The sequence below is a fragment of the Hirundo rustica genome, chromosome 17, assembly GCF_015227805.2.
Source record: "Hirundo rustica isolate bHirRus1 chromosome 17, bHirRus1.pri.v3, whole genome shotgun sequence".
NCBI classification, from domain to species: domain Eukaryota; kingdom Metazoa; phylum Chordata; class Aves; order Passeriformes; family Hirundinidae; genus Hirundo; species Hirundo rustica.
This window is the reverse complement of record NC_053466.1, coordinates 11790212-11816780: the sequence shown is the minus strand read 5'-3', so window position 1 is coordinate 11816780 and position 26569 is coordinate 11790212. Positions and strand designations below refer to the sequence as shown.

The 26569-nt window shown below is 50.7% G+C and overlaps 3 protein-coding genes and 1 long non-coding RNA gene across 5 annotated transcripts; all 4 read left to right on the top strand.

Moving 5' to 3' along the window:
* LOC120760643 (uncharacterized) lies at positions 1-5539 on the top strand. 2 transcript variants are annotated; one of them, XR_005703439.1, is made up of 3 exons: positions 1-176; positions 2591-2763; positions 5312-5539. It is a non-coding gene; the product is annotated as an uncharacterized LOC120760643 (long non-coding RNA). The 2 variants fall into 2 exon arrangements; XR_005703438.1 differs by lacking the exon at positions 5312-5539 and adding an exon at positions 3240-3468.
* An 80-nt stretch (positions 5540-5619) lies between these two features.
* On the top strand, positions 5620-7901 carry MIF (macrophage migration inhibitory factor). The gene is made up of 3 exons (XM_040080853.1): positions 5620-5833; positions 6702-6874; positions 7634-7901. Exons 1-3 carry the CDS (start codon positions 5726-5728, stop codon positions 7698-7700), a joined length of 348 nt encoding a protein of 115 aa, XP_039936787.1. The 5' UTR covers positions 5620-5725; the 3' UTR covers positions 7701-7901.
* A 1142-nt stretch (positions 7902-9043) lies between these two features.
* Positions 9044-17990, top strand: DDX51 (DEAD-box helicase 51). The gene is made up of 16 exons (XM_040081301.1): positions 9044-9078; positions 9228-9604; positions 9995-10227; positions 10330-10480; positions 11136-11281; positions 11618-11689; positions 11856-11962; positions 12501-12609; positions 12976-13121; positions 13795-13987; positions 14618-14733; positions 14819-14935; positions 15853-15954; positions 16175-16238; positions 16450-16584; positions 17370-17990. The coding sequence occupies exons 1-16, from the start codon at positions 9056-9058 to the stop codon at positions 17394-17396; spliced, it is 2118 nt and encodes a 705-aa protein (XP_039937235.1). The 5' UTR covers positions 9044-9055; the 3' UTR covers positions 17397-17990.
* Positions 17991-18760: 770 nt separating this feature from the next.
* Positions 18761-24813, top strand: GSTT2B (glutathione S-transferase theta 2B). The gene is made up of 5 exons (XM_040081082.2): positions 18761-18895; positions 22538-22625; positions 23261-23411; positions 23935-24111; positions 24579-24813. The coding sequence occupies exons 1-5, from the start codon at positions 18784-18786 to the stop codon at positions 24774-24776; spliced, it is 726 nt and encodes a 241-aa protein (XP_039937016.1). The 5' UTR covers positions 18761-18783; the 3' UTR covers positions 24777-24813.
* Positions 24814-26569: the final 1756 nt, after the last annotated feature.

Sequence of the window (26569 nt, the reverse complement as noted above, 5' to 3'; positions counted from 1 at the left end):
CTTGGGGGTGGGTTAGAAATAAATCTGAGAACAAGGTGAGCTGAAAAGAAACCTGCTTGTGTTCCAAAGATGCCTAAATTCATTGTCAACACAAATATAAACAAGGATAAAGTTCCAGAATCTTTTGCAGGGGAGCTTGCCCAACAGTTACCAAAAGCATTGGGCGAACAGCACAGGTAAGTCCATTTGCTGAAATGTTTTCCATCCTTAGTCATCTGTGCCTATACAATGAGCTGCTTCTGAGTGATAGCCCTGGTAAACTAATATATCTAATGACTCACCAGTATTTGCAGTCTTTTGTCTGGAAGAATATCAAATACTTGTTCAATGTAACCTAATTTTATTGAGGTCTCAAAACCCTGGAGTATTCAAACTAGCTTTGTGTAGGATGATATTACATGTAGTTATCCATGTGTGTGAAGGCACTGGATGTGTGTGGGTATGTGTCCACAGGTGCCTGTAAATACCTCTTGAGAATCTGGCTGACTGAAAAGCAAACCTCACCCTCCACTTGCTTGCTGTGTCCTGTTGAATAAGTGCCTGCTATTTGCCACCAAATTGCCTGTAGCCTAGTGGTTACAGTTGAAGTAAAAAAAATTATTTATTCAGCTTGTGTGGACATCTGGCAAAAATATCTGCGTGTCATCCTGCTATTTGTAGTCAAAATACCAGAGTAAAAGCTGCCTGCTGGTTTCACTACCAAACTGGAGGGGTTTCACCTGCCAAAACCTCTGGCAGCATGCTACTGAGGTAAAGTCCTGAAATAGTGGTATTGAGGATCTTATAAGGATTTAGAAGGCTATTATTTTCTTAATACTGATTGGTCACTAGTGACTGTATCAGCTGCTTACTCGGATTATTGAATATGACTATGAAAAAACAAAGGAAATCTTCTCTATGGAGCTGTAAACTTCATTACATGAGCTATATCTCAGTTGCTGTAGCAGCAGTAACTTTAGTGAATTGGCCATGGATCTGTAGCTGCTTGTTTAAGTACCCTTTCTGCATATTCACAAGCCCATCATCAGAAAATGTTTGCTTTGCTTTGGGAGTGATGCTTTGGAACTGTAAAAAGAATGAAGTTTTGGTAGCTACAGAAAGGGTTCTGAGGGCTCCCCAGCAAACCTTTATGCACTGGGACACCTGAACACATTAAATTCTCATATAAAAGTGATGTGTTCTATCCCTCTTTTAAAAAAGCTGATTTTTATCCATCTAGCAAACGAGAACTTGCTTTTGGGGGGGCAAGGGGTGTGTCTTGCATAACTTCTGAATATAAAGCTAGAGGCCAGGGCTGGGATGCAGCTGGAGCAGGTTTGTGCAGCTGTGTGGAAGGGATATGTAATGGGACTTAGAGATATACAGGGAATAACAAAGAGATTTTTCTGAAGAGGACATGGAAGCTCTTCGTGACAAAGGAGGCAATAGGAAAGGGAGAGTCTCTTAGTTATAACACAGAAAGAATGAAAGGATTAGGATGGGCTGGAATGTAGAGCTTTCCTCCCACAGGAAACTGTACCATTTGGGAAAAATAAGGATTTTTAATCAAATAAGGTTTTTTCCTACTGGAAGAATGGCTCCAAATATTTTCAAACTGCTCTAAGAAGAAAATAATACTGATTAATGTGTCAACTCGATTTTTCTTTTAATAGTGATAACCTGCTTCCTGGGTAGATGTTAAAGACATGGATGTACCTACATTTGGCATAAAGTCAAGAGCACGTGGTGTCCAGACAGGGGAGAACAGGGCCAAGCAAGTGGTACCTCAGCAGGATCTCCTTGGCTTATCCTGTACTGCTGTGGTCTGATGCACCTTACATCCAAACAAACTGTAAATGATGGCCAAGACTAATTACCCAGACAACTCCTGGTACTCAGGCTAGCTTGTTTTACCAAGAGGGTTAATTGCTGCTGAGTTCTAACGATGCGCTGCTAATAGACGTGGGTAAGAACAGCACAGAACCAGATGAATGCCAGAGGAACTGATCCCTGGATTCCCCGGTGTGTGGATCTGACACTGTGTATTAGCAGCAGGGAAAATTGCGCGCCAGTCATTAATATTAACATAGATACTTTCTTCTGTTTTTCCTGATATCAAGAACAAAAGCAGGATTAGGCTGTATTTTGTTTAATGAGGGGGATGTTGATTTAGGCCTCTGCTGTGTCAGTTCACATTTACCTCAGCAGGGAAGACCGCAGCAGGAGCCAGTGAGGTGCAAAATCTCTCTGGAACGCAATGCGGCAGCAGTACCATTGCACACCCCCCTCGCCCCTGGCCTTCCCACACAGGCAGGGAGAGCCTGGCGGCTTGGAGGAGGTGCTGGAGATATTACAGGTCACTGAGCTCCTGGAGCACCTGGACTAGGAAGCCTAAAAACCATGGAGTCTTTGTACTGGCCTTTGACACAGCAGTGGGTATCCTGGAGTAGAGTGCAAATCTAGACAGTAAGATGTCAACAAATGAAAGCCTTGCATGTGAAAAACATATGGTTATTTTCACTGCAGTTTAGGTACATAAATGCCCTCCTGGATTTTCAAAACTTTTCATAATACAGCAAAGAAAATAATATTAATTTTCTTCTTCCAACAGTATCTAGCACTACAGATCTCTCCTGATCATGTGATGTCCTTTGGTGGCTCCACAGACCCTTGTGTCATGTACTTTCCCTACAGCATTGGAAAGATAGGAGAGCGGGAGAACAAGGTCTGATCCAAACTGCTTTGTGACCTGCTGAACAAACAGCTGAAAATACCATTGGTCAGGTGAGCTCAGACGGCAACTTGTCTGACATGACTTTCCACAGATTGTTAAAACTATTCATCCCAGGCTGGTCCTTTGGGGTTCTCTATGAATGTGCTGATTGAAGAGGTTGAATGCCAACTCAGCTGAGCAATTCCCCAGCTAAAAAGAGAAAAGGAGCCATTGCATGAGCTGCAATGCTGATGTCCAGAAGCTGCAGAATTCCTTGGTTAAAATGATGTAGGTTCAGGCATGCACATACCCACAGATATCATGTGCAAAAGACCAGGTACAGACACAATAATTTGACCACTAGGAGCTCCAGAATGGAAGTGGATGAGGCATTAAAAGGGGCAGGAGGAACGGAGAGTGAGGCCTGAGAAGGATAAAGCCCCAGGGAAGGGTCTGCAGCATGGCTGTGTGTCCTGGTGCAGGAGCACCCCGACCAGCCTGCAGCACTCTGCTCCCAGCTGTTAACGGTGCCTGTCTTCCCTTCCAGAATCTACATCAGCTTCTTTAACATCAGTCCTGGCAATGTAGGCTGGAATAGCCCCACCTTTGCTTGAGGTGCCCTGGGGAAATCACAGCTTATTCCTGAACCCTCACCATGGTTTGAGAACTGCAGTTCTAGTCACCTTCTGGCATCTGCCAAATGCAAAAGGCATTGGTATCTTAGTTGTTGCTACCCACTGCTGCTTAAATAAAAATGCAGCAGAAACCTTATGACTGGGACCTTCTTGTTACTCTGGGACAACCTGCAGTTGAGATGGAGGGTGGCTCCTCAAAATACTCTTAACAGAAGATTTTCTTTCAAAGAAAGTTTAGTCATATATGAAAATGAACACTCCTTTTGCCTTTGCCCTGTCCATGCTCAAGTACCAAATTTCAAGAAGAGATAAATGTATCTCTAGCTGGTTTCAAAATACATTCAAGTTAATAGATGTGGCTACAAATGTTGCACATGGACCTCCCTTCAAAAGGAGCAAAGACCTGATTACCTCTTATTTAAAAGGGATGGATTGCAGTCTAGGTCCTCTTTAGGCCTAACACTACAGGGATATCTAGCTGAGTAGCAGAAAAACTTGTGCTGTGAATCTCCCAGGGCTCAGCATAAGCAGAGAGAGTGAGTGGAAAAAACCACTGTTCGCTGCTGTGCCCTCCCCTTTTCATCCATTGAACAATTTGTAATGACAGCAAAGATTAGAGCTCAGCTCCGAATGAGGCAGAGGCACAGCAAGCCACAGTGTGCCATTCCTAGGGACTGAAGTGGTGAATTAATTATGAAAGGAAGATTTGCATACAAATATTTATTATTTAAGCCCATGATCAGATAAGATCATTTGCTTCCAAAGTAAAATAAAAGATTGAGTAGAGATGTTTCCTGAAATTCTATAGTTAAGTGTATTGTGAGTTCTTTCTGGAAGAGCAAACCTTATCACACCACTGTTCTGAACTCTATTGTTAACATCCCATTGTGTCCCTACCACAGCTTTGCTTTGCAGCCACAGACTTTAAATACAGACCTGCACCTCAAACAACAAAAATGCTTTGTTGGGATAACAGATGGAAGCTGCTTTGGTGAAAGCTTCTTTCTTAGTCAGGGAGGCAAAAGAGAATGAAATTGCAGATGTCTCTCCATTGTGTGGCAGCATAGCCAGGGGCTGCCACTCTGGGCCTGGCATGCCACAGGGCAGGCACACCAGTGGTGACATCGCTCTGGAGCTTTTCTCCCTGCACAGGTAGAATTCCCACCCCACCTCCATGTGACAAATCTGGGAGGCAGGAAGGTGAGACGAAAAAGTGGGACTATGCAGTGGCAGGGAGCTGAGGATATCAATGGGAGGAAACTTAATCAGTTCTTAGTCGCTGTTCCTAAGCACTGTTAATCACTAGAAAAGAAGTGCTCCAGTTCTCAGCCTTATACCCTGTGTCGATCCAACGCATCCCCGTATGACACCATCCCTTACTCCTCATTCAGGGCTGCGAGTGTTCACAGATGTAACGTGTACATCTGGATGAGCTTTCTAGCAGCAGCAGCGCAGGATTGCTGTGTGTGAGCTGTCTGGGTGGAGAGGGCTCCGGGCCTGATCCTCTTTAGCCCTCCTATGAGTCATTTCGTGCGGCAGAGCAGCGCTGCCGCCGTCGGGGCAGGCAAGAGTCCGGGTGGGGAACCGTGCCCTGGCAGCCTACGTGCATCACATCACACAGCCCAGCATACAGCTCGGCTCTGCTGCCTCTCACCTCCCAATAGCCACGCACCAGTTCATTCCTAAGCCAAACAAAATCCACTTCTGCCTTTTTCCAGTAGAAAGATGATGTGGAAATGGAGAGGCTGAGGAGCAATAGGTAATTTTATATTGGACTGAAATACGTTAGAGAATAATTAAAATGGCTGTAAGGCAGACGTTTCTGCTTACGCCGAGCTGAAGCTACACACACAGTTAAAGCAAAACCGCTACAAATGTTACTTTATTTTGCAAAAAAAAAAAAAAATCTCGGAACTAGGGCAAGTATCCCTTTTTGCAACTGCCAGGCTGAAGCCTATATCCCTCTCTGGCCCTGATCCCGCAGAAACCAGTGGGAGTGCTACATCGGTATTATCACATGCGCTGATACCAGGTTATGCATGAGCTGCCCCGAGCGCCCGGACTCTATTCCAGAAAGGAGCCTGCAACAAACTCTCAAAAACTGTTCAGTGGCAGTAACAAAGCCAAGAAATAACAGCAGAGCGGGGAAGACCGCTGGTCGAGAGGCTGCCGCGGGAGGGGTCTGCACGCCGCACCGGGGCTGCACACCGCGGAGCTGGTGAGTGCGTGTGTCCCCGCCCCGCTCCGCTCCCTCCCCTCCCTGCCGGGCGGGGCCGCTTTACGTCCGGGGCGGCCCCGCGCACTAAAAGCGCCGCTGACGCCTCCCCGCTCCACTGTCCTGGTCCCTCCGCTCGGTTACGCTTCCACCGCCGGCCCCGCCGCCCCCGCAGCCGCCACCATGCCCATGTTCGCTATCTACACCAATGTCTGCAAGGACGCCGTGCCCGACAACCTGTTGGGCGACCTCACCCAGCAGCTGGCCAAGGCCACTGGCAAGCCCGCGCAGGTGAGGGCGGGCGGCGGGGCCGGCCCGCGCCGGGAGCGGGGCGAACACGTGCGCGGCGGAGGCTCGGCGGGCCCGGCGGGAGGGGCGGCGGAGCTGCGGCCCCTGCGGCATCTCCCCGCTCCCTCGGCCCCGGGGCGGGCGGGCCGCGGCCGCCGAGAGGGCAGCTGCGGCACAACGCGGCCCCGCTGCTCCGGAGGAAGGAGCTTGTGCCCGTTCCACCCCGCGGCGCCGAGTCTCCCCCGCCTGGAGCGGCAGCCGGGCCTGCAGGAGCGCGGCGCTCACGTAGCCGGGGATGTGCTGCGCCTGTGCTGGCGGTCGCGATTCGGCCGGCGGAGCTGCGCAGTGCCACGGACCCACCCGGGCAAAGGCTCGGATAGACAGAGCGCTCCCGGCGGTTCAGCCATCCGACACGGCCCCTCTTGGGGCAGCAGCCCCAGGAGCCGGAGCCCTATAAGACCGAATCGCTGCCCGGCTCTCCGGCAGGCCCCGCGTCTCGGTCCGTGATTTGGGGATGTGAGCCCCGGCACGCAGGCACGGCTTTGGGGCCTTTATCTCGCTCCGCCCCGCGCGGTGGCGAGGCTGTGGCGGGCAGGAGTGCCTGCCCCGCCGGCGGCTTTGTGCGCGCATAACCGCGTTCGTAACGCTGAGAGCCGGGCCGAGGGCCCCGCAGCCCCCAGGGTCGTGCCGTGCCCCCCGTGGGGGCTGCCGGGCCTGAGCCTCCCATGGGCCTGGGAAGTGCGCAGAGGCCAGCGCTGAAGAGCTGCCCGACCCCAATACATCTGCCCTGTTTAGAGTTGGTACCTAAAGCCAGTTTTCTCCGGGAAAGGGCAGTTCAGACAGCCTGTAACGCAGTGTTTCCCTCCCACAGTACATAGCTGTGCACATCATACCTGACCAGATGATGTCCTTTGGGGGCTCCACTGATCCCTGCGCACTCTGCAGCCTCTACAGCATCGGCAAAATCGGAGGGCAGCAGAACAAGACTTACACCAAGATGCTCTGTGATCTGATCTCGAAGCACTTGCACGTATCTGCAGACAGGTAAGGCTGGGACACAGTTTATCCATATTTATCTGGCTTTCTGAAACTCCTTTGAAAAGTCAATTAAAAAAATTTAAAAGCCAGTAATAAGCCCATGTGTTTTGGAAGATATCAAGTGATTGTTTGCAGCACGTTCACGTCCACATAAGAATTCGGTGCCTGCCTCTTTCCCTGGAGAGTCCTCTGTTCAATGGCTTACTGCTCTGAGAGTAGGGAAAAACACCAGAGCACTGACAAAGTTGCCCAGCATGTCTTTTGCCTCTGAGGTGTGATGTCTTGTCCTCTGGGGAAGCAAGGCTGAAAGCATGAGCGAGGAGCAGTAACAGGCTGGAGCTGAGAGACAAAAGTAGAAGCCAGCAGGCTGTGAACAGCTCCCTTGCAGGCTGCAGAGTTCAGGAGAGTGTCTGTGTGCAGCTGTGAAGGATGGGAAGAACCTGGTGCTGTGAGAGTTGAAAGGAGACACACAGAGCCAGGCCTGAGGGCCTGCCTAGCTCTCCAAGGCTGCCAGTCTGTGTGAGATGTGTGAGGGACTGCAGCGCTCAGAAACAAAAAGGGTTCATCTCTGGAAATAAGAGGAAAAGTACAATTTTAAGAACTGAGAAATATTTGTTGGGAGGCTCCACCAGATTTTTGGTGTAAAGATGAAGCTTGATGTTTTTTCAAGCAGAAGAATGGGAAACACTCCCCTGTTGTGATGTCCTGACTTATATAAATGAGTTAATAAGGTCATCATTATTTCCTCCTCTACCTCTTCTGCAGGGTCTACATCAACTACTTCGACATGAACGCTGCCAACGTGGGCTGGAACGGCTCCACCTTTGCGTAGAGCTCTGCCATCTGTCTGAAGAGGCTGTTCCTGGACCTCCCCTCACCCTGCCCTGTAGCAGAGACCACGGCACAAATGGCCCCGTGTTGCACTTCGTGCACTCTCACAGATTGATGGCTCCTTGCTAGTGTGTTTAAATATTGCTGCTTCAACATTCCTCTGTTTTCTCTGTGTAGAAAACAAATAAAGATTTAGAAGTAAGCTGTGTGGTGTAGGCTTTTGGCAGGTTGGGGATGGAGTTGGGCAATTGCTAACGTGTCTGTTTCACTGATCCTAAAGCAAACAAAACTAATGTTTTGGGTTCGCCCGTGTTTCTTAGACACGGTATTTCACACGGTGGTGCCTGGGGCTGGTTCCTGACAGAACTCCAGTGATTTTTACCTTGCTGTAGGTAAGGCTGTAGGTGTGTTCATGGCTGCTTGTTGCTCTGAGGTTTATTTTTGGATTGTGTCTGCATTGCTGCAGACACAGCCCTGTGCCTGCTGCTTCAGGACAGCTTTCCTCTGAGGATGTGCCACCTGTGTGCAGTCAAACGAGCAAGGAAGGAGTACTTTTGCTCACTGAGGGGAAATGCTGTTATCCACATTGCTTACACTGCCTGCTCCAGGCAGCACGGGTGGCCCTCAGTGCCCTGGAAGCTCTGCAAGGGCCTGCAGCACTGTGGGGAGCTTCAGTGTGCTGTGCCAGCCTGTCCCACACGGATACTGTGCTCTGTGCCAGCCTGTCCCACACTGGTGCTGTGCTCTGTGCCAGCCTGTCCCACACGGATGCTGTGCTCTGTGCCAGCCTGTCCCACACTGGTGCTGTGCTCTCCCAGCCTGTCCCACACGGATGCTGTGCTCTGTGCCAGCCTGTCCCACACGGATGCTGTGCTCTGTGCCAGCCTGTCCCTCGCTGGTGCTGTGCTCTCCCAGCCTGTCCCACACGGATGCTGTGCTCTGTGCCAGCCTGTCCCACACGGATGCCGTGCTCTGTGCCAGCCTGTCCCTCGCTGGTGCTGTACTCTCCCAGCCTGTCCCACACGGATGCTGTGCTCTGTGCCAGCCTGTCCCTCACTGGTGCTGTGCTCTCCAAGCCTGTCCTACACGGATACTGTGCTCTCCCAGCCTGTCCCACACGGATGCTGTGCGCTGTGCCCTGTCCCGCCCTGAGGCTCGCTGTTCCCCGTTCCCGGTTCCCGTCCCTCCCCTCAGCGTTTTCCCGCCCTCCCCTCAGGGCCCCCGCTGGGCGCGCGCGCGGCGCTGCCCACCCCCGGCCAGCAGGGGGCGCGCTCGCCCTGCGCCTTCTGGAGGCTTCCGCCGCCTCGCGGGGCGCAATGACGTCATCTCGGTGCGCCGGCGCGGCGCGGCGTGGCCATGGCGCTGTTCTGCATCCGCAGGTACCGCCGGCACGGCCCCGCTCCCTGCTCCTGTCCCGCTCCCGTCCTCCTCCTACACCCAGACCCGGCCCTTGTCCCGGGCGCTGTCTCAGCCCGGGGTTGTTCGTGCGGGCGGCTCGTGCCTGAGGGGTTTTTCTGGGCTGTTTCAGGTACGGCGAGGAGAACGAGCAGGAGGACGCTGAGGCGAAGGATCGGGCGCGGGTCCTGCTGGAGCGGCTGCAGCAGCAGGCGAGGGCCCGGCAGCTGAAGAAGCAGCGAGAGACGCAGCCCCAGGGAGGGGAAGGGTCGGGGGGCGCGGGGCTGAGCCCCGGGGGAGAGCCCGGCGAAGGAAAGAGGAAGAGGGAGAGTGAGAGTGAAGAGCAGCCCAGTGCGCACAGGCAGAAGAAGCTAAAGACAAAACAACAGCCGCGCAGCCCTTCGGAAGAAAGGGCTGGTGCTGAGGAGGCAGCAGATGGCAGCAGCCCCACAAAGAAGAAGAAAGCAAAAAGGAGAAAATCGAAAGTGCAGCAAGAAGGGGCTGAAGCAGGTACTGATAAAGTGAGGCTCTAGGATTTCAGTTCATTGTTTAGTTCGGTTCCCACAGAAAAGTGGACATGAGTTGCTCTTTGAGAACCTTGCCTGGTTTACCTGATTTAGTTTTCATCTCCTTAGTAATTTCCCAGTTTCTTTTCTTTAAGGGGAGGCCCTGTGTCGCGACCTTGGAGGATCAGTTTAGTGTCAGGGGAGCAGGGAAGCATGTCACATCACCTCAGTCTTGTTGTGTCTATACCAACAAAGAAAAGTTTGACTTCTGCACTTGGGTTTGGGAAAAACGAGCTTGCAAGTTGTTGCTTAAGTCGTGTTGTAATATTGCCAAATCCCTTTTCTGTGGCATGCTCTGACCTGCAGCTTTGTATTGCTGTTATCCAAACTCCAGATTCTGAAGAAGACGTCAAACAACAGGAAAACAGGAACAACTTTAAAAACAAGTCTAATAAAAGGAAGAAGACAGATGAGGAAACACAAGAAGATGAAAAAGGGAAGAAAGAGAGCAGCGAAAAAGCTGAAGGAAATCAAACTACAGAGGAGCTTCCCTCAGGGGAAGAGGCAAATTGTCCACCCTCTGGTATGATGATTCTCGGAGACTACGACGCAAAGCCAGTGCAGAAGGTAACCAGCTTGGCTGAGTTTTGGTGATGGTTAGGAAAAGAATGCTTCTTACAGGTTTATTTTACTTACAGTATTGCCACATTCTCCTTTCCCTCGCCTCAGGTCCAGCCTTTCCTACCGCAGTGGCTTGCTCAACCCAAACTGGTGCAGAAACGCATCAAAGATAATCTGTGTCCAGTCAGAGACGTCCCAGGAATCCATCCCAGGCTGCTGAAAAAGCTGCAAATGAATGGAATAGATTCCTTTTTTCCAGGTGCCTTGATAGTGCTCTTGTTTCTTTTTAAAAGGACTTAAACAGTTCCTGCAGTCTGGTGCTGTATATTTTATGTAGGCAGTGAAGTAGAATACAGGATAAAATGTGATGCATGGAAGTGATTGTAGCAGGTTTAGTCCTTCTTTCTCAAAGCTTTGTCTGGGCTGAGTAAAGGTCTGTTACCTACTCAGGAACACAGCTTGGAGTAAAGGCTCAGGGCTGCCCAAAGAGGGAAGTCCTACCTGTGTCCTCACAGCTTTCCTCCTTGTGGAAGCTCGTGCTTTAACTCCTTGCTTTCCACCGACTGCTGCTGATCAGAGCTTTCTGGGAACTCATTCAGCTCATTGAAGCACCAGAAAAACATCCAAACAAAACAAAGAAATCTGTTTGTTTTCTATTATTCTGCCAGTTTTGCAAACAAGAACAGTAACTGCCAGCTCTTAAATAAGAAGGGACAGCTGGATGCAGGGACAAGGATGGAGGCTGACCTTAGCCCAGCTGAGCCTAGAGGCTTAGGCTGTGCCAGAGGCCTGTCAGGGTTATGCTGGGGAGCCAGCACACGTTTTCTCATTTCAAAAAAGCTTTTATGTAAGGTTTTGAGTTGTTGGTGAGTTCATGAAGCCTACAGTTTGTGTTTATTTCTGGTTTTGCTCAGTCCAGGCAGAGGTGATCCCTGCCATTCTCCAGAGTGCCTCCAACGGGTTCCTGCTGGGCCGGGGCGGATACCGCCCCAAGGACATCTGTGTCTCAGCACCCACGGGCAGTGGGAAGACCCTGTCGTTTGTCATACCCATTGTACAGGTGAGTTTATCCTCAGGGAGGAATCTCTGGGGGAAATACTGGCATTGCTTTTGTTCAAGCAAAACCTGAACTTAAAAACAGGTCGAAAAGCCAAGGAATTTGTGGACATAAGGCGGCAGATTTTCAGCTCCGAGCTGTCTGAGGGAGCTTCTTGTCAGCATCCCACGCCTTTTCTCAGACAGCAGGCACAGCATGAGGAGTTGGGAGGGTGGAGGGAGAAAAATGGAACCATAGAACTGTGAGAATGCGTCAAGCCCATCCTCTCCTCTAAGTCAGGCTCAAGCACCCTGTTCTCCCCTGTTCTTTCAGGGACTCACTTGGCCTTTGTTTTGGCAGGTTCTGTTAGATCGAGTGGTTTGCCACGTACGAGCTCTGGTTGTTCTGCCCACCAAAGAACTGGCACAGCAGGTGTGTGGCAGAGCTGGGCTGAGGGACAGGCTGGTACTTGGGCTGCTCTGTGGAGCAGGATGGAGGCCTGCCAGTGGGTTTGATGCTGTTCCTGTAATTTGGGTGCTGTTCATGTAATTCACTGCAGCTGATTGTGTGGCAGCTGACAAAGCCCATCTCTTTGCAGGTGAGTAAAGTGTTCAACGTTTACACTGACGGCACAGGGCTGAAGGTCGTTTTGATTACTGGCCAGAAATCTTTTGCAAAGGAGCAGGAGATGCTTGTCCAAAAAAAGTAGGTTAAAAGGTATTTTGACAAAGTTTATAGAGATTGCAAGCTAATTAATCTCATTAAGGTGGGGTCACGATATAGACTATTGCAGCACAGCATCATGCTATCATGGTTTTTGATAATGGGTTGTTATGCTGCACTCTGGTGGTTCTTTGTCACAGTGCTTGCTACTACCCCTGCTTTGTGATTGTAAAGTTTTGCAAGGTTTTTGGGGTTCTTCACCAGCAAATGCTCAGAATGTGAATATTTACCTTGTGCCCACGGGTACATATGACTGTGTGGGAATTTGCTGCCAATTAACCTTTTTGAAGGGCAGTGATGAATGACACTTTCTGTTTCAAATAAGGCAGCACCGTGGAGAGAGGTGTGTGGTGCCCACCACTGCCCCTGCACGCTCTCCAGTGTCAAGTCCATATGTGAATTTTGTTATTCCTCAGTTAATTGAGTGGTAGGGAAACCTTCAGATCTGCCTCTCAAGGTCTCTGCTACAGGTTTTTATTGTGAAGAGAGAGACTTACTGATGGGCTGCTTGTGCTTTCAGAGTGACAGGCTACTGCAGCCTGGCTGACATTGTCGTGGCCACACCAGGGAGGCTCACGGATCACATTAACCAGACCCCGGGCTTCAGCCTGGCACAGCTTCGCTTCCTGGTGAGTCACCGGCACAGCTCTCCCATCTGAGAGCAGCAATTCCTGCTGCAGCACCAATTCCTGCTTGCTCCTTGTGTGGAACATAAATGCGTTGGAACTATTGTGTGGGCCCCTCTGCACTCCAGATTGTGGAGGGAGCAGTCACAAGATGACATGTTTGATTCCAACTCGTGACACCCAAGCATCCACCCACTTTCCCTTCTGTCTTAGGCTCTTGCAAACTTGGAGTAAGGAGGGGCAAGGAAAGCAATTCAGTTGACTAGAAGCTCCCATTATCTTACCTTCTGGCTCACTGGTTACAGATACAAAGGAAAATAAAAGCTCCCAGTATTTGACAAGTGGTGGTTTTCATCCTTGTGAATTCAGATCGTGGATGAAGCTGACCGTATGATTGATGACATGCACCAGAACTGTCTGAACCAGATTGTCAGGGCTGCATTCCAAGGAGAGAGTGGCTCTGGCTCCAACATGCTCTTTCAGAGGACCAAACCAGGGCCTGTAACAGCAGCCAGGTAAGTTGCAGAGTGCATTTCTTTGAACTGCTGGGATGGACACCAGCACCTGGATGTCACTGCCCTGCTGCACTGTACCCTGCCACACAGACTCCCAAAGCTTGATTCCTCTGAGAAATGTCTGCCAAAAGAAGGCAGTGAACAGCTGATGCCAGAGGCTGTGCTTCTGCCCAAGCATTGTATTCTCCAGGCTTTCCTTATTTAGACCAAAGGAGCATCAAAAGAATGCACAAATATTGCAACTCTGTGATTCGTCTGCACAATCACTGTAGTAATTCCTTCTGGCAAAGCTGAGTGATGGATTTGGAGGAAAACTCTTGCCATTAACCATCTGCAGCTGCTGGTTTTGTGCAGCAGTGGCAGAGATGTGTCAGAAACTGAGATGAATGGCCAAGGAAGGACGTGACTAGGACGAGGACTTGGGGAACCAGGGTGCAGGGACTTGTGCAGGAGTGATGGACTGGGTTTGTGCACTTGACTGAGAATGCTCATCAGTTCTCTCTGTGAGCTCCACCACATAACAAGGGTGGAAAAGAACCTACAGGAAAGGCCCAGGGCAGGAAAAGAGCATCAAAGAGCATTCATTGCTTCCCTTGTATCACGTAAAAGCTCTTGAGGTGAAACTCCTTTGTCCCATCCTCAAAGCCCAGTTTCTGTGTGCTGTTTCTTTCAGTTCCTGCTCTCCTCAGATACCCTTACAGAAACTGCTGTTTTCAGCCACACTGACCCAGGACCCAGAGAAATTGCAGCAGCTGGATTTATTCCAGCCTCGACTCTTCACATCTGTGTATTCCGAGAAAAATAGAGATGGAACAGAAACTGAACAAGATACTAATAATAAATACACACTCCCTGAGGGGCTGTCGGTATGATGTGGATTCTTTTTAATAAGTTACACTTGAAGATTTGTTTTAATTCTGGACTACCTAGTTGTGGTTTTACCCTAAAACAAGCATGTCTCCCCTGTTTCCCTGTATGTTTCCTTGCAAAAGTGGCTTTGGGAGTATATATGACCCAGAGAGCTGTACCTTTGCACTTTTGTGCTCCCATTAATTACTGTTCTTTTGGCTCAGACTTGATTGTTTTTTTTAATTAATCTCTCTTCGTGTGGAATTAAGTTTAGCAGCAATGGGGAGTGGAGCTAGGAAGTCATACCAGTGTAGTAGCACCTCTCAATTGTCCATATGTCTAACATTCATTTCAGGACAGGTGCAGAGAGGCCAGGCTGTAGGCAGGAGGGCAGTGCATGTTGTGACTTGCCATGGAGCTGCAAGAGCATGAGGACAGCTCAGGTCCCCTGTCCCCACTCGTGTTGTATCCTGCCAGCCTGTTTGCTCTGAAGGGGGTGGCATTGTGGGCTCTGGATTTTGCTGTTAGTCAGCTGTGAAATGTCCAAACCTGTGTAGGTGATGGACAGTAGGTGGTGGGCTTCAGGGAGGATAGTGTTGGCAGGAAGTAATTTTTTTCTCTCTGAACTCCTTCCCTCTTGACTGCAGCAATGCTACGTGCCTTGTGACCTGAATTCCAAGCCTCTGCTCCTCTTGTATTTCATGCTGAAAATGAGATTCACCCGCGTGTTGTGCTTTACCAACTCCAGGGAAGCCTCTCACAGGTAAGCACTGAGGTCCCTGTCCTGGGTACCTCAGGGGACCTTGCAGAGGTGAGGAGGTGACAGTTCCTCTCCTCTTTACCTGCAGGTTGTTCCTGCTGGTTCAAGCCTTCGGTGGAGTCACGGTGGCGGAGTTTTCTTCTCGGTTATCTCCAAATGAGAGAAAGAGAACCATGAAGGAGTTTGAACAAGGAAAAATACAACTGTAAGCATCTTAAACTAGTTTTCTATATGTTTTCCAGCACAGGCTGTTTCCATTGTAAAAAGCTAAACAGAACAAGGGACACAGTTACGTGAGGTCTTCTAAAGCATGCAGGAGTCTGTTGTAGAGTGGGTGTGAGACTTGGACTTGTAACTTTGAATTGTTTATTCTTCATATAACTCAGCCTGTTCTAATCTAGCTGCAGTCTGAATTTCTATGTGTTGTTTTATAACAAGCAATAAATATGAATGTGTGTTCATGGAGTTGCCCAAAACACACAGGTCTGCAGATCTGGAGTTTAATGTTTGTGCTGGGCATCTGGTACTTGTAGGGCAGAAATGGATGTTGGTGCAGAAACTGCATAAAGTGATAGAGCTTCCAACCAAAGCAATCCCTGCTCAGGCCGGCATACAGATCTGCTTCTGTCCATGTGTTTTAGTTGCATGGTGGCTTTGGTAGTTAGATGAGATTGTATCTGTGGAATGTCTCCAAGGAAAAGGTAAATACTTCTTTCTTATCCAAAGAAGAAAGGTGTTCTTTTTATCCAAACCTGGTGTATAAATTCCTCCTTGACTGCTGGAATTTCTCACCTGCTCTTTGTGCGTTCTGTGCTCCTCTGGAATGTTCAGATTCCTTAGACATTTGTAGGCTCCAGAGAGCTGGGAGGCGTCTGGCGTGCTCGGAGAACCTGGGATCACCCAGTAACTTCTCATGCTCAGCAGAGGGTACAAGCCTGTAGTGATGCTTGGCGGTGTGTGGGCAGCTAATAAAGCCAGTGGCAATAAGGAGGGACCTTCAGTGCTGCTGCCAGGCTTCGAGGCAGAGGCTGAGTGTCCAGTGTGAACAAAGACTGTGCTTTATTTATGTGTGCAGTGCCTGAGATATTACCTGAAAATGACTATATATCCATTTACAATCAGGTTAATCAGCACAGATGCCACATCCCGAGGGATTGATGTTAAAGGAGTGAATTATGTGATCAATTATGATGCACCACAGTTCATCAGGACGTACATTCACCGGTAAGGAGCAACAACAGGAACAAAAGGAAGATGGCTGACCTTGGCTTGCCTTGAAATGTTTAGCAAAGGTGACATGCAGTTAAGAGGGCTTTTAGCTTTTCTTTTTCCTTTAATATGCAAAACTTTCTGAAAACTGGAGAATTTCAGCATCAGAATCTTGGAGTTAATAACAGCAGTGACTGGGGCTGAACTGACTTGAAGCTGCTTTCTCTGTTTTCAGGGTTGGAAGAACAGCTCGTGCAGGAGAAGCAGGTGTTGCTTTCAGCTTGGTCCTTAGAATTCAGGTGTGTCTTTGGTGTGGGATTCATTTGATAGGGATGCATGCAGGGCCATAAGGATCATAAAGGTGATACTAATTCCCACGTTTTCCAGTCAGCTGAGCTTTGTGCTTGGAAACTTCAATTATTTCCTGCTAATCAGCATTGTACCCACGTGTGCTGGTTTGGTAGCTGATGGCCAGTGGGGTGTCTCATCTCCAGTGTCTCTTTGGTGCAGGAGCGGCGGTTTCTGCGGATGTTGAGGGATGCTGGCATCCGAGATATTAAAAAACACCCAGTGAAGGGCAACTCCCTGAAACCATTGGTGCAGCAATATGAGGGAGCTCTGTGCAAGCTCGAGAAGACCGTCAAGGTAATTAAAATGGGGAAGAAAATAAGCTGTGCAAGTTGCAGTTTGATTTTTTAATTGCAATTCACGCTTAGCACGAGTGTTAGCGTCCAGGATCCTTCCCTTCATCTGAGACAGTACCAGTTCAGTGTGAGGGTGACATTTGTGGGTGCATCCTTATGGAGTGCTCAGAAAGGGTGGGGAGAAAGAGGTTTTCTCTCAAAGTTAGGCAGCGTTCCTGGAGGGGTTTACAAGGCGTGGAGATGTGGGGACATGATTTAGTGGTAGGTTTGGCAGTGCCAGGTAAATGGTTGGATTCGATGGTCTTCAGGGTCTTTCTCAACCAGAACAATTCTGATTTTTGGTGTTTTTTTCTATTCTGCCCTTCTCTTTACCTCTGTAGCTGGGATTTTGACAGCTACCCAGAGAACTGCAAGCAAAATGCAGAGATTAAACCTTTTGTCATTGCAGAGTTTAAGGCTGTAATGTGCAGCCATCTGCAGGCCCTTTTTATACACCAGTGGGAAGTTGAGAGCTTTGAGACAAAAGCAGGGTGGCATTTACCTTGCCAGATGGGTGGACTAGGGATCTTTAATAAACTTTGTGCTGCATGATTTGGGCAAGTGTTCTGCTCTCTAATCTGAGAACTCATAAATACCCAGCCCTGAAAAATTACGATTTTGAGTTGTAGACTGGGAATGTTTGAGAACTGAGATTATTAAATTGTCCTGTTCCTCCCTGAAGTCCCTTCTGTGTGACTCTGAGACAGAGGCACCTTCAGTCACCTTCTCAACTTTAATTCTGAGCAGAGCGAGCGAGCGCAGAAGCGAGCCTGAGCGAGTGGAAGCTGAGGTGGCTGACGTGGCGCTGAACACGGACGGCATGGCCATGGACTGCTCCCAGCACAGCAGCACTGACTCATGGTCCCTCAAGACTTGGTTCCTCAGCCTTATCATATCTGAAGTCAGCTATCACGGGCCTTATTCCTCTTTCAGGGACACAGTGAACAGAGTTCAGTTAAAAAAAAAAAAAAGATAAATTTTGAGATACAGGTTATCTCGAAGAGGACTTTGCATCGTACCCTGCTGGCAATGTAGGATTGCCCCCAGCTCTTGAGCGTGGCCTGATGGAACTGCTGTCAGTGGTGAGGGCTGGGCCCTCCCTTCTGCCCTGGAACAGTGGTTCTGCCTGCCTGCAAATGCATGAGCACCTGTGCAGTGCCTGCAGCAGAAATGTGTTTGAAGGGCTGCTCTAGGCTGCAGTGACTCCAACTTTTAAATAAATATTATATAAATATTATATGTATTTTTAATACAGTGTCTAATAAAGATTCCTGGTCTCAGGAATTGGGCTTGATGATCCTTGTGGGTCCCTTCCAACTGAGGATATTTTATGATTAGGGATGGAGATATCATTAAAAGGACTTTTCACTCTTACAGTCTTGTGCCTTGTCCTTTTCTTGCCTGTGTTGTTTCCCTCCCATGTTCTGTGCCAGAGGTAACAGCAGGTATTATTGAGTGTAGATTGATGTTAATGCAGGCTGAAATGTCTGATGTCCAATATGAATGTCCTGGAGCCAGCTCGTGTCACTGCAAGCCATGAGTCTGTATTTGACACATGCCGTGGTATTTTTAGCTGCCCTGGCAGAAGCCTTGGAGCTGCCATGTAACTGTGGCCTGCACCCACTCTCCAAGGGTCGCTTTTCCTTCAGCAGGAACGGCTCCAGCTCTGGCTTACTGTTTTGGTAAAGCAAAAATAAGTGTACACAGGCATCAGCAATAAATTCCTGAAAGCGGGGAATCTTGAAGGGATGGGATTTGGGAATGGTTGAATCTTGTGAAGATGACAGGAGCAAGGTTGTTTTATAGCAGTGTGTGTTCTGCTGTGCCTGCTTGCTCTCCAGTTGTTCCATAGCGTGGGTGTCGGTGCTGGAGTCACAGGAACGGGAGATTGTGCAAGAGCTGCGAGCACAGCCGGGACCTGCCTCGTTCCCTCAGCCGAGCTGTGGTTCCTTTACCGGCGGTGATGGGGACAAGCCCACACGCCACCGGGTGAAGGTGGCAGGGCCCAGCCGAGACTGCCCGGGAGGTGCCGCGGCCCCGTGCCGTGTTGGGGACCGGCCGCGGGTGGCTCCGTGCGCCCGCCCCGGCTGGGCGGGACCGGGCGGGACCGGATTTAACGGGCCGGGGTTTGACCGCGCCCGGCAGCGACGGCAGCGACACGATGGGGCTGGAGCTGTACCTGGACCTGCTGTCGCAGCCCTGCCGGGCGCTCTACATCTTCGCCCGGAGCAACAACATCCCCTTCGAGTTCAAGCGGGTGCAGCTGGTGAAGGGTGAGCGGGGGGATCCCGTGTCAGTGGCAGCCCCAGGCTTTGGGGGGATCCCCGTGTCAGTGACAGCCCCAGGCTTTGGGGGATCCCCGTGTCAGTGACAGCCCCAGGCTTTGGGGGGATCCCCGTGTCCCAGGCAGTGACAGCCCCAGGCTTTGGGGGGATCCCGTGTCAGTGACAGCCCCAGGTTTTGGGGGGATCCCCGTGTCCCAGGCAGTGACAGCCCCAGGCTTTGGGGGGATCCCCGTGTCCCAGGCGGTGACAGCCCCAGGCTTTGGGGGATCCTGTGTCAGTGACAGCCCCAGGCTTTGGGGGGATCCCCGTGTCAGTGACAGCCCCAGGCTTTGGGGGGATCCCCGTGTCCCAGGCGGTGACAGCCCCAGGCTTTGGGGGGATCCTGTGTCAGTGACAGCCCCAGGCTTTGGGGGGATCCCCGTGTCCCAGGCGGTGACAGCCCCAGGCTTTGGGGGATCCCCGTGTCCCAGGCGGTGACAGCCCCAGGCTTTGGGGGATCCCGTGTCAGTGACAGCCCCAGGCTTTGGGGGATCCCCGTGTCAGTGACAGCCCCAGGCTTTGGGGGGATCCCCGTGTCAGTGACAGCCCCAGGCTTTGGGGAGATCCCCGTGTCCCAGGCTCTCCGGGTCCCTTGGCCACTGCCCGGGAGATGCTCGATTGCAGCCCGCGGGGGGAGCAGGACGGGGACTCGCTGTCCCATCAGGGAGAGAGGATGGGGTTCCTGCTGCACAGGGTTCCTGGTGCCTACGCAAAAACAATGCCGAATTCTCCAATGCGATCCTGCATTTTAAGTACTGATTTCAGCGCCTGGGCTCCTCTGCAGCAAAGAGGACTCTGCCAAGGCATGTGGTATCTTTGAAACCGGCCCCACCCCAGCAGAGGAAAACAGAGACGCTTTTCTGAGAGGCGCTCAGGACGTGCCAGGTCTGAGGCATTCCCCATTTAGATGGGAAACAAAAAGCTGCAGAGATGGGACATTCGTGTATGGGCGAGGGCAGCCGAGTGCTTCTCGTTCAGTAATTCAGCTTAGAAAAATGTGTGCTCCGGTAAGCAGCAGCAGTTGCTTCTCCTCTCGGCGGGGTTAACAGCCCCTCGGGACGCTCGTGGTGCCCCGGTTTGCCGGGCTGTGCCCAGGTGCGGGCAGGGCTGCCCCTCTGCGGGTCCCACTGGGCCGAGTGCTCTGTGGGCAGGTTATTTTGAGAGGGTTGAGGACCAGCTTGTGAAAGCTGTGGAGCAAGACAGTGCAGCTGCCAGTAATCTGAACACAGAAATGAAGGGATGTGGTGGAGCTGGGTGCCTTTAACTGATAACTGGTAGGAGCCTGTCCAAAGGTGTGTTTTCACCAAAGATCTGTATCTTCTGCCTTTGTGTTTGAAGCCGGTAAAACCTATCCTTCAACCTTTCCAGATACCTGATGGATTTGAAATTAAGGTGATGCATAAAAAGGCTTCAGTAAGTAACGCTTACAACCAGTGAAAGATGAGAAGTCTCTTGGGGCTGAAATTGATAAAGGAACAAAAGAGGCTCCAACTTGAGGCAAACCTCAGACGTGCTGTGCTTGAGTCTTTGGGTGTTCCCCTGCCCCCGAGCTGTGTGTTGGTTGTACCTTACCGTGGCTTTCCTCCCTCTTGTCTTGTGAAAGTTTTTACAATTGTTTGCAGCTGGGGGCTGACTCATCTCGTGTCCTTGCCATTCTCTCCCAAGAAATGAATTGTTGTTGTGAGACACTGGAGCGAAGGAGAGGAGGCTGGCAGGCGAGGAATGAGAGCAAAGAAAATGGAACAACTGAAATGCAAGGGGAAGTGGGAGAAAGGAAAGGGAATTAAATCACAGATTCCCAATGCTCTGTGGCCCTTGGCAAGGGTGCCTGCTCGTGGCCTGTGAATTTAGGATGGGTGATTTGGGTGCATCTCATCCCATTCCTGCAGAGCATGCACCTCCCATGCATGGGGAGCTCTGCAGGCACCTGCACTGGGACCACACTGAGGGAGGCTTCACTGCACTGACACTGCACTGGCACTGACACTGCATTCTGAGCTCTCCTCACTGCACTGGCACTGACACTGCACTGGCACTACATTCTGAGCTCTCCTCACTGCACTGGCACTGACACTGCACTGGTACCTAACACTGCATTCTGAGCTCTCCTCACAGCATTCCAAGCTCTCCTCACTGCACTGGCACTGCACTGGTACCTAACACGGCATTCCAAGCTCTCCTCACTGCACTGGCACTGACACTGCACTGGCACTGACACTGCACTGGTACCTAACACTGCATTCTGAGCTCTCCTCACTGCACTGGCACTGCACTGGTACCTAACACGGCATTCTGAGCTCTCCTCACTGCATTCTGAGCTCTCCTCACTGCACTGGTACCTAACACTGCATTCTGAGCTCTCCTCACTGCATTCCGAGCTCTCCTCACTGCACTGGTACCTAACACTGCATTCTGAGCTCTCCTCACTGCATTCCAAGCTCTCCTCACTGCACTGGCACTGGCACTGCGTGGTTTATAAGGACAAGGCGAGGGAACTGATAGTCAGAATTGAGCTGGTGGTTAAATGCGGTGCCTCAGAAAAGCTCTTGGCCCCCAGAAGGGCAGGTGCCAATGAATGACAATGGATGGGAACCACATGACATTCAAGGGACACCTGAGGAGCTGGAATCTGCACACTTCATCCTTTTGAGAGGGGTAGGGGAGATGGGCTGGGAGCCCAGTGACAGGGGAATAGTCACAAATCAGGTTTGCCAAGTACCAGAAAAGCTTCCAGAGCATCTCCTCTGGCACACAGTTTCTCAGACGGCTCAAACAGCAGGACGTGGCACAAATTCGAGAGGCTTGAATACCCAGACAGCCACGTGTGACTGAAGTGAATGGTGGAAAAGGCTGTCACAAACCACACAAAAAGTGTTTAGTCACATAAAACAAGGCTTCTGGGACTGGTTTCAGACAGAGTGGAGTACACTGAGATCTCAGATGAACAAAGCACCTTCTCCTGCCAGGTGCACTCTGCCTACCTTTCAGGGAGGACCTACAAGATAGCTCAAAATCAACCTTAAATCCATATTTACTCTTACAAAAGATATGCAAAATGCACAGGAGCTAATTGGAAGATCTGTAATGAAGTACCCTTGGCTTTATATGGAATCACAGGAATTTATTTTCATCTGTGGTCTTTAGAAAGCACAGCTGAATATAAATTACATTCTCTTCCAGAAAAAGGTATCTGCTTTCTCACTGTCCTCCCTTCCTTGGAGGAAAGGGATAGTGAGATCCGTTTCCTCCAAGGTGCTTGGTGCTCCCTCTGGGTTTGTTCGGGACAGGAACCTCCAGGCACAAAAGGAGTGGAGAGAGCCCCAAGCTGTGAGGTGCTGTTGGTATGAAAGGACTCCAAACCATCCTGCCCTTGGTCCAGAGGTGGGTCTGGTATGCAGGCAAGAAGCAAGTAAGGTGATACCACAGCCCCCCACTCACCCTGCAGCACTTACTCATTGGTTATAAACTTGATACGAGACTCGATTTGTACAATCAAAAGCAAGAACTTGGAGCTAGACACAAACTCCTCAGGTGTTTACAAACAGGGCCTGAGCACCCCTGCCAAGTAAAACTTCTCATTTCCCTCCTCAGGGCAGCACAAGACAGAGGAGTTCCGGAAGGTGAATGTCCTGATGAAGGTGCCCGCACTAAAGGATGGTTCTTTCACCTTAGCAGAGAGGTGAGGCTCAGACAAGCTCAATCCCCTACTGCAGTTTGTTTGTCCCAGTGCTTGGATTCTGCCAGTGAACTGCTGGGACTCCAGTCCAGGCAGGTTTTTGTCTCCTTCCTATCCTGTGTTCCACTTGTACATAACAAACCTGTGTTTCAGGAGGCGTTATCCTATGTAAGCAACTTGAACAGCATTAATAGTAGAAAAAGCTGCTGCTTGGAGCTACTTTGCTACTTTGTAGGCAGTGTTTCTGAGCTTAAATACCTGTCCACCTGTCCTGCTCTCTGCCTGCAGCTGGGGGCTGTAGGTCAGTGCAGGAAATCTGACAAAAAGCACCCACTGCTGGATGGCCAGACAATGTGAAGCTCGGATCTGGTATAAACTCATTCCGCAGCTTCTATTTGCTCAAAACCCTAGCAGCAGACCACACCTGCCTTGCTGGGCAAGTGTCAGAGATTGCAGTCCCCAAGCAGCAGCACAAACTCCCTCCTGTGCTGTGCCCTGCTGCACTTCTGCCTGACTCCCTTCAGGTTTGGGTGGCTGCTTGTCCAGCAGTGCAAAATTTGGGGTGGGGTAGGAAAGAAAGGATGAGGTGCTTTAATCTCAGATGATCAGCTCACCGGTCTGTCTTTCTCTCTGGGCAGCATTGCAATCCTCCTGTACCTGGTGCAGAAATTCAAGACCCCTGATCACTGGTACCCATCTGACCTGCAAAAAAGGGCTAGGGTTGATGAGTACCTGTCCTGGCAGCACGCCAACATCCGGATGAAGGGGAGCAAGTTGTTCTTAAGCAAGGTAAAACCGTCATGAATCACAAATGAAGTGCTGAGGGCTGTAAGGAAATGGCCTGCCTGTGTGCAGGGCCTCTCTCAGCAAATGTACAAACCAAGTGAGGCATAGGAACAAAGCTGACTTGGCTGCTGAAGCCAGCCTAACTGAAGTGGCCTGGACCCTTCATGCTGCAGCCAAAGGTCCAGAGCAAATGCGTCCTGGGTGAGCAGACACAGCTCAGTGCTGACTGCCTGGCTTCATGGAAAGAAACAATCTCCCTCTGGAAAACAAATCCCAGGTGCTGGCAGATGATACGGTCTTCCCTTGAGAGGAGACCCTAGTGGTTGAATTTTCAGATTTCTAGGCAGCAGACAAGGAGAGGTAGAAGGAATGACTGACATTAATGTTAACCTGGCGAGGCTGATGAGCAGTTCTGGTTGTTCTCACGCATGGCTGGCGAGGGATCCTCAGAAGGTGGCAGTGAGAGTGCAATGACTACATTTGGAAGGAAACACATAAAAAGCAACTTGTTTCTTCTCTCTGCCAGGTGCTGCTGCCTCTCCTCACAGGCCAGCCACTTCCTCCAGAGAAACTGGAGTTTGCTACCGAGGAGCTGAACGTCACCCTGACGCAGTTTGAGGAGAAGTTCTTGCAGGACAAGCCCTTCATCGCAGGCAGCGAGATCTCCCTGGCAGACCTGGTAGCAGTGGTGGAGCTCATGCAGGTGAGCATGAACCCCAGCACTGCTGGGGATGTGAGTCGGGCTGTGGGCAGGCCAGGCCAAGGGGGGGCTGCTGCACCCCCACCTCTGTCACGGCAGATCTTCCCTGGGGTCAAGTCTTGCTCCTTTTTGACTTCGACCACGATTAAGTTTGCCAGAGAAAAGCTACTTTGACAAAACAGTTCTTTCTATAGACATATGGACAGAAAGATAAGTTACAAACTAGGCAGAACACAGAGACATTTGGAAGAGCTGTGCTGGTGTGCACGGATTTCCGTGTCGTGCGTTAGCCCTGGCAGAGCTCTCTGCTGCACGTCCCAAGGACAGCAGCTGCTGAGGATGTCGCCTCTTATCACCTAAGAGGCAGAGATGAGTCTGCTGCCTTGAGCCAGAAGCGATCCATCTTTCCTTTGGTGCCATGGTGGCAAGTGCCTTGCTTGCCTCACCCCGGGTGTGTGTCTGTCCCGCAGCCTGTGTGTGCTGGCTACGACCTGTTCGAGGAGAGGCCCAAGTTAAAGGAGTGGCGCAGGCGGGTGGAAGAAGCCGTGGGGAAGCAGCTCTTCCAGGAAGCCCACGAAGAGATCATGGACGTTAAGAACTTGACTGCTGATCAGTTTGCACCTGAGTTGTTGGAGAATTTCAAGCAGCAGCTCCTAAAGCAGAATTAGAGGGTTATGCTCTAATAAAATGGATTATTTTCTGAAGGCTTGTGGTACTCTTTCAGCATTTCTTCTAAAAGTCGTACAGAAACTCCATTCCACAAAATGCACTTCCCTTCATTCACAGCTTTTCTGTAACTTCAAAGGGAGGAAAAACACATCTTAGACTGCCATGAGCTGCTTTTCCCTCTTGTCCACTGCAGCAGGGGAGCTGTAGCCCTGTAGGCATTTCTTTCATGCTCCAGCACCACTGGGTCTGTTTCAGGGCTGAGGTGATTCAGTCTGTGTGGGAACAGGGGCAGTCAGAGCTGCCCTCCCATCTCTGTTGTGAGTTTTCCAGGCCAGAGCAAAGGTTTCCTGAGGGAACGTGTCAGAAAAAAAGGAAAAATCATTGTAGCAGGTGGTTTTCGCTTTGCCAAGTGAAAGCAGGCTGCTGGAAGATTTTTGCTCTTTAGGAAAGAGACAGGTCAGGACCCAGCCCCCGGTGGGAACCCTGCCAGGGCCCTTGGAACACCTGGCCACGAGATGCTGCTGCACCAGCTGTGAGAGCAAAGGGCCACAGTGCCTGGGGCAGGGGGCTGTGCTGGTACCCAAGGGATGCCTCCAGCTTCTGCCAAGGACAGAGTCAATAAAGCTCCTCGCCCAGAGACTCATGCTGCACTCTACGAAGAACGTCCTGCACAGTGGAAAAAGCTGCTTTTCGTGGTCAAGCTGCTGCTGACCACACAGTCCCTCTGCAAACCACATCAGTGCTCTGTCCCTCTCCCAGAGAGGTTTGTCAGCACGATGGAAACCATTTTGGCCAGGCTGTCTGCACTGGGTGCTGCAGTGCTGGGCTCAGGGAGCTGTGCTGGGCAGCCCCGGGTGAGCAGAGCTGGGTCCATGAGCTGAGGGATGTCCCACACACAGTTAATGCTCCACTGCTCTTCAGCCTCCTCAGGCCCTCCATAAAGACAACGGCTGCATTGGCCAGGTGTTGTAGCTCTGTTTGGATTTGTAATCAGCATTTGGAAGGAAGTAGATGTCATCATCCACACCTGCGCAGCAGCCTCCATAACCTCTTGCCCGTGTCCCTTTGTGCCATTCCTGCTTTCCTGTTCTCCTGTGCCTGTGACCTCCCATTTTCAGCTGCAGGCTTCCATGAGGAGGGTTCCAGTTTGGAGAAGTGTTTTTCTCCCCTCCTTGTTAAGCTGTGTTTGTACCTGGAAGTCTGTCTGTCTCTGCTGCTGTTACACCACACGTGGGGAAGGCTGCACAGTGTGCTGGGTGTGAGACGTCAGTCATCTGAATGCAACTCCAGTCACTGCAGTGCCCAGAAATGGAGAATGTGGCTGCTCAAAGTCTCACACATTCTTTCAGTTGGATCCACTGTTTTGGGGGATTGAGCCAGCTGGCTTTTCTGATTGTTTTCTGAGTAAACCTGCCCTTTAGTTCAAAAGGCCACAGGAACCACAGTCTGCAATGCACGTCTGCAGGCTGAGCTATAGGAGCCAAGCAGGCTGGTGCCTTTACTTTCCATCCTTCCAACCTACAGGAAATCCTCAATGTCAGGGGTGAAAAGGCACATTTGCCCTCAAACCCTCTCCCTTTCCGTGCTGACGCATCAGGGATATTTGTCTTCTTACTGACTTTTTCATTGGTAACTTTGTTGAGAAGGGCCTGCTGCATTCCAGTGAGCAGAGTCAGTGACAGCAGCTCTCCCCTGGCCCTGAGTGCTTGCATGCCTGGTGCCTGAGCAGCAATCCCTGACAACGATGCTGTCGTGCTGCAGTTGCCAAAGTGCTGAGCCTCGAGGTGTTTAC

Bases quoted from the DNA above. Each gene is read 5' to 3' on its own strand.
- MIF (XM_040080853.1), top strand. From the start codon at position 5,726: ATGCCCATGTTCGCTATCTACACCAATGTCTGCAAGGACGCCGTGCCC. The intron at 5,834-6,701 runs GTGAGGGCGGGC...TCCCTCCCACAG, and splicing joins CCACTGGCAAGCCCGCGCAG to TACATAGCTGTGCACATCAT. The intron at 6,875-7,633 runs GTAAGGCTGGGA...CCTCTTCTGCAG, and splicing joins TTGCACGTATCTGCAGACAG to GGTCTACATCAACTACTTCG.
- DDX51 (XM_040081301.1), top strand. From the start codon at position 9,056: ATGGCGCTGTTCTGCATCCGCAG. The intron at 11,690-11,855 runs GTGTGTGGCAGA...ATCTCTTTGCAG, and splicing joins CCAAAGAACTGGCACAGCAG to GTGAGTAAAGTGTTCAACGT. The intron at 14,936-15,852 runs GTAAGCATCTTA...ATTTACAATCAG, and splicing joins GAACAAGGAAAAATACAACT to GTTAATCAGCACAGATGCCA.
- GSTT2B (XM_040081082.2), top strand. From the start codon at position 18,784: ATGGGGCTGGAGCTGTACCTGGACCTGCTGTCGCAGCCCTGCCGGGCG. The intron at 22,626-23,260 runs GTGAGGCTCAGA...CTCTCTGGGCAG, and splicing joins TCTTTCACCTTAGCAGAGAG to CATTGCAATCCTCCTGTACC. The intron at 24,112-24,578 runs GTGAGCATGAAC...TCTGTCCCGCAG, and splicing joins CAGTGGTGGAGCTCATGCAG to CCTGTGTGTGCTGGCTACGA.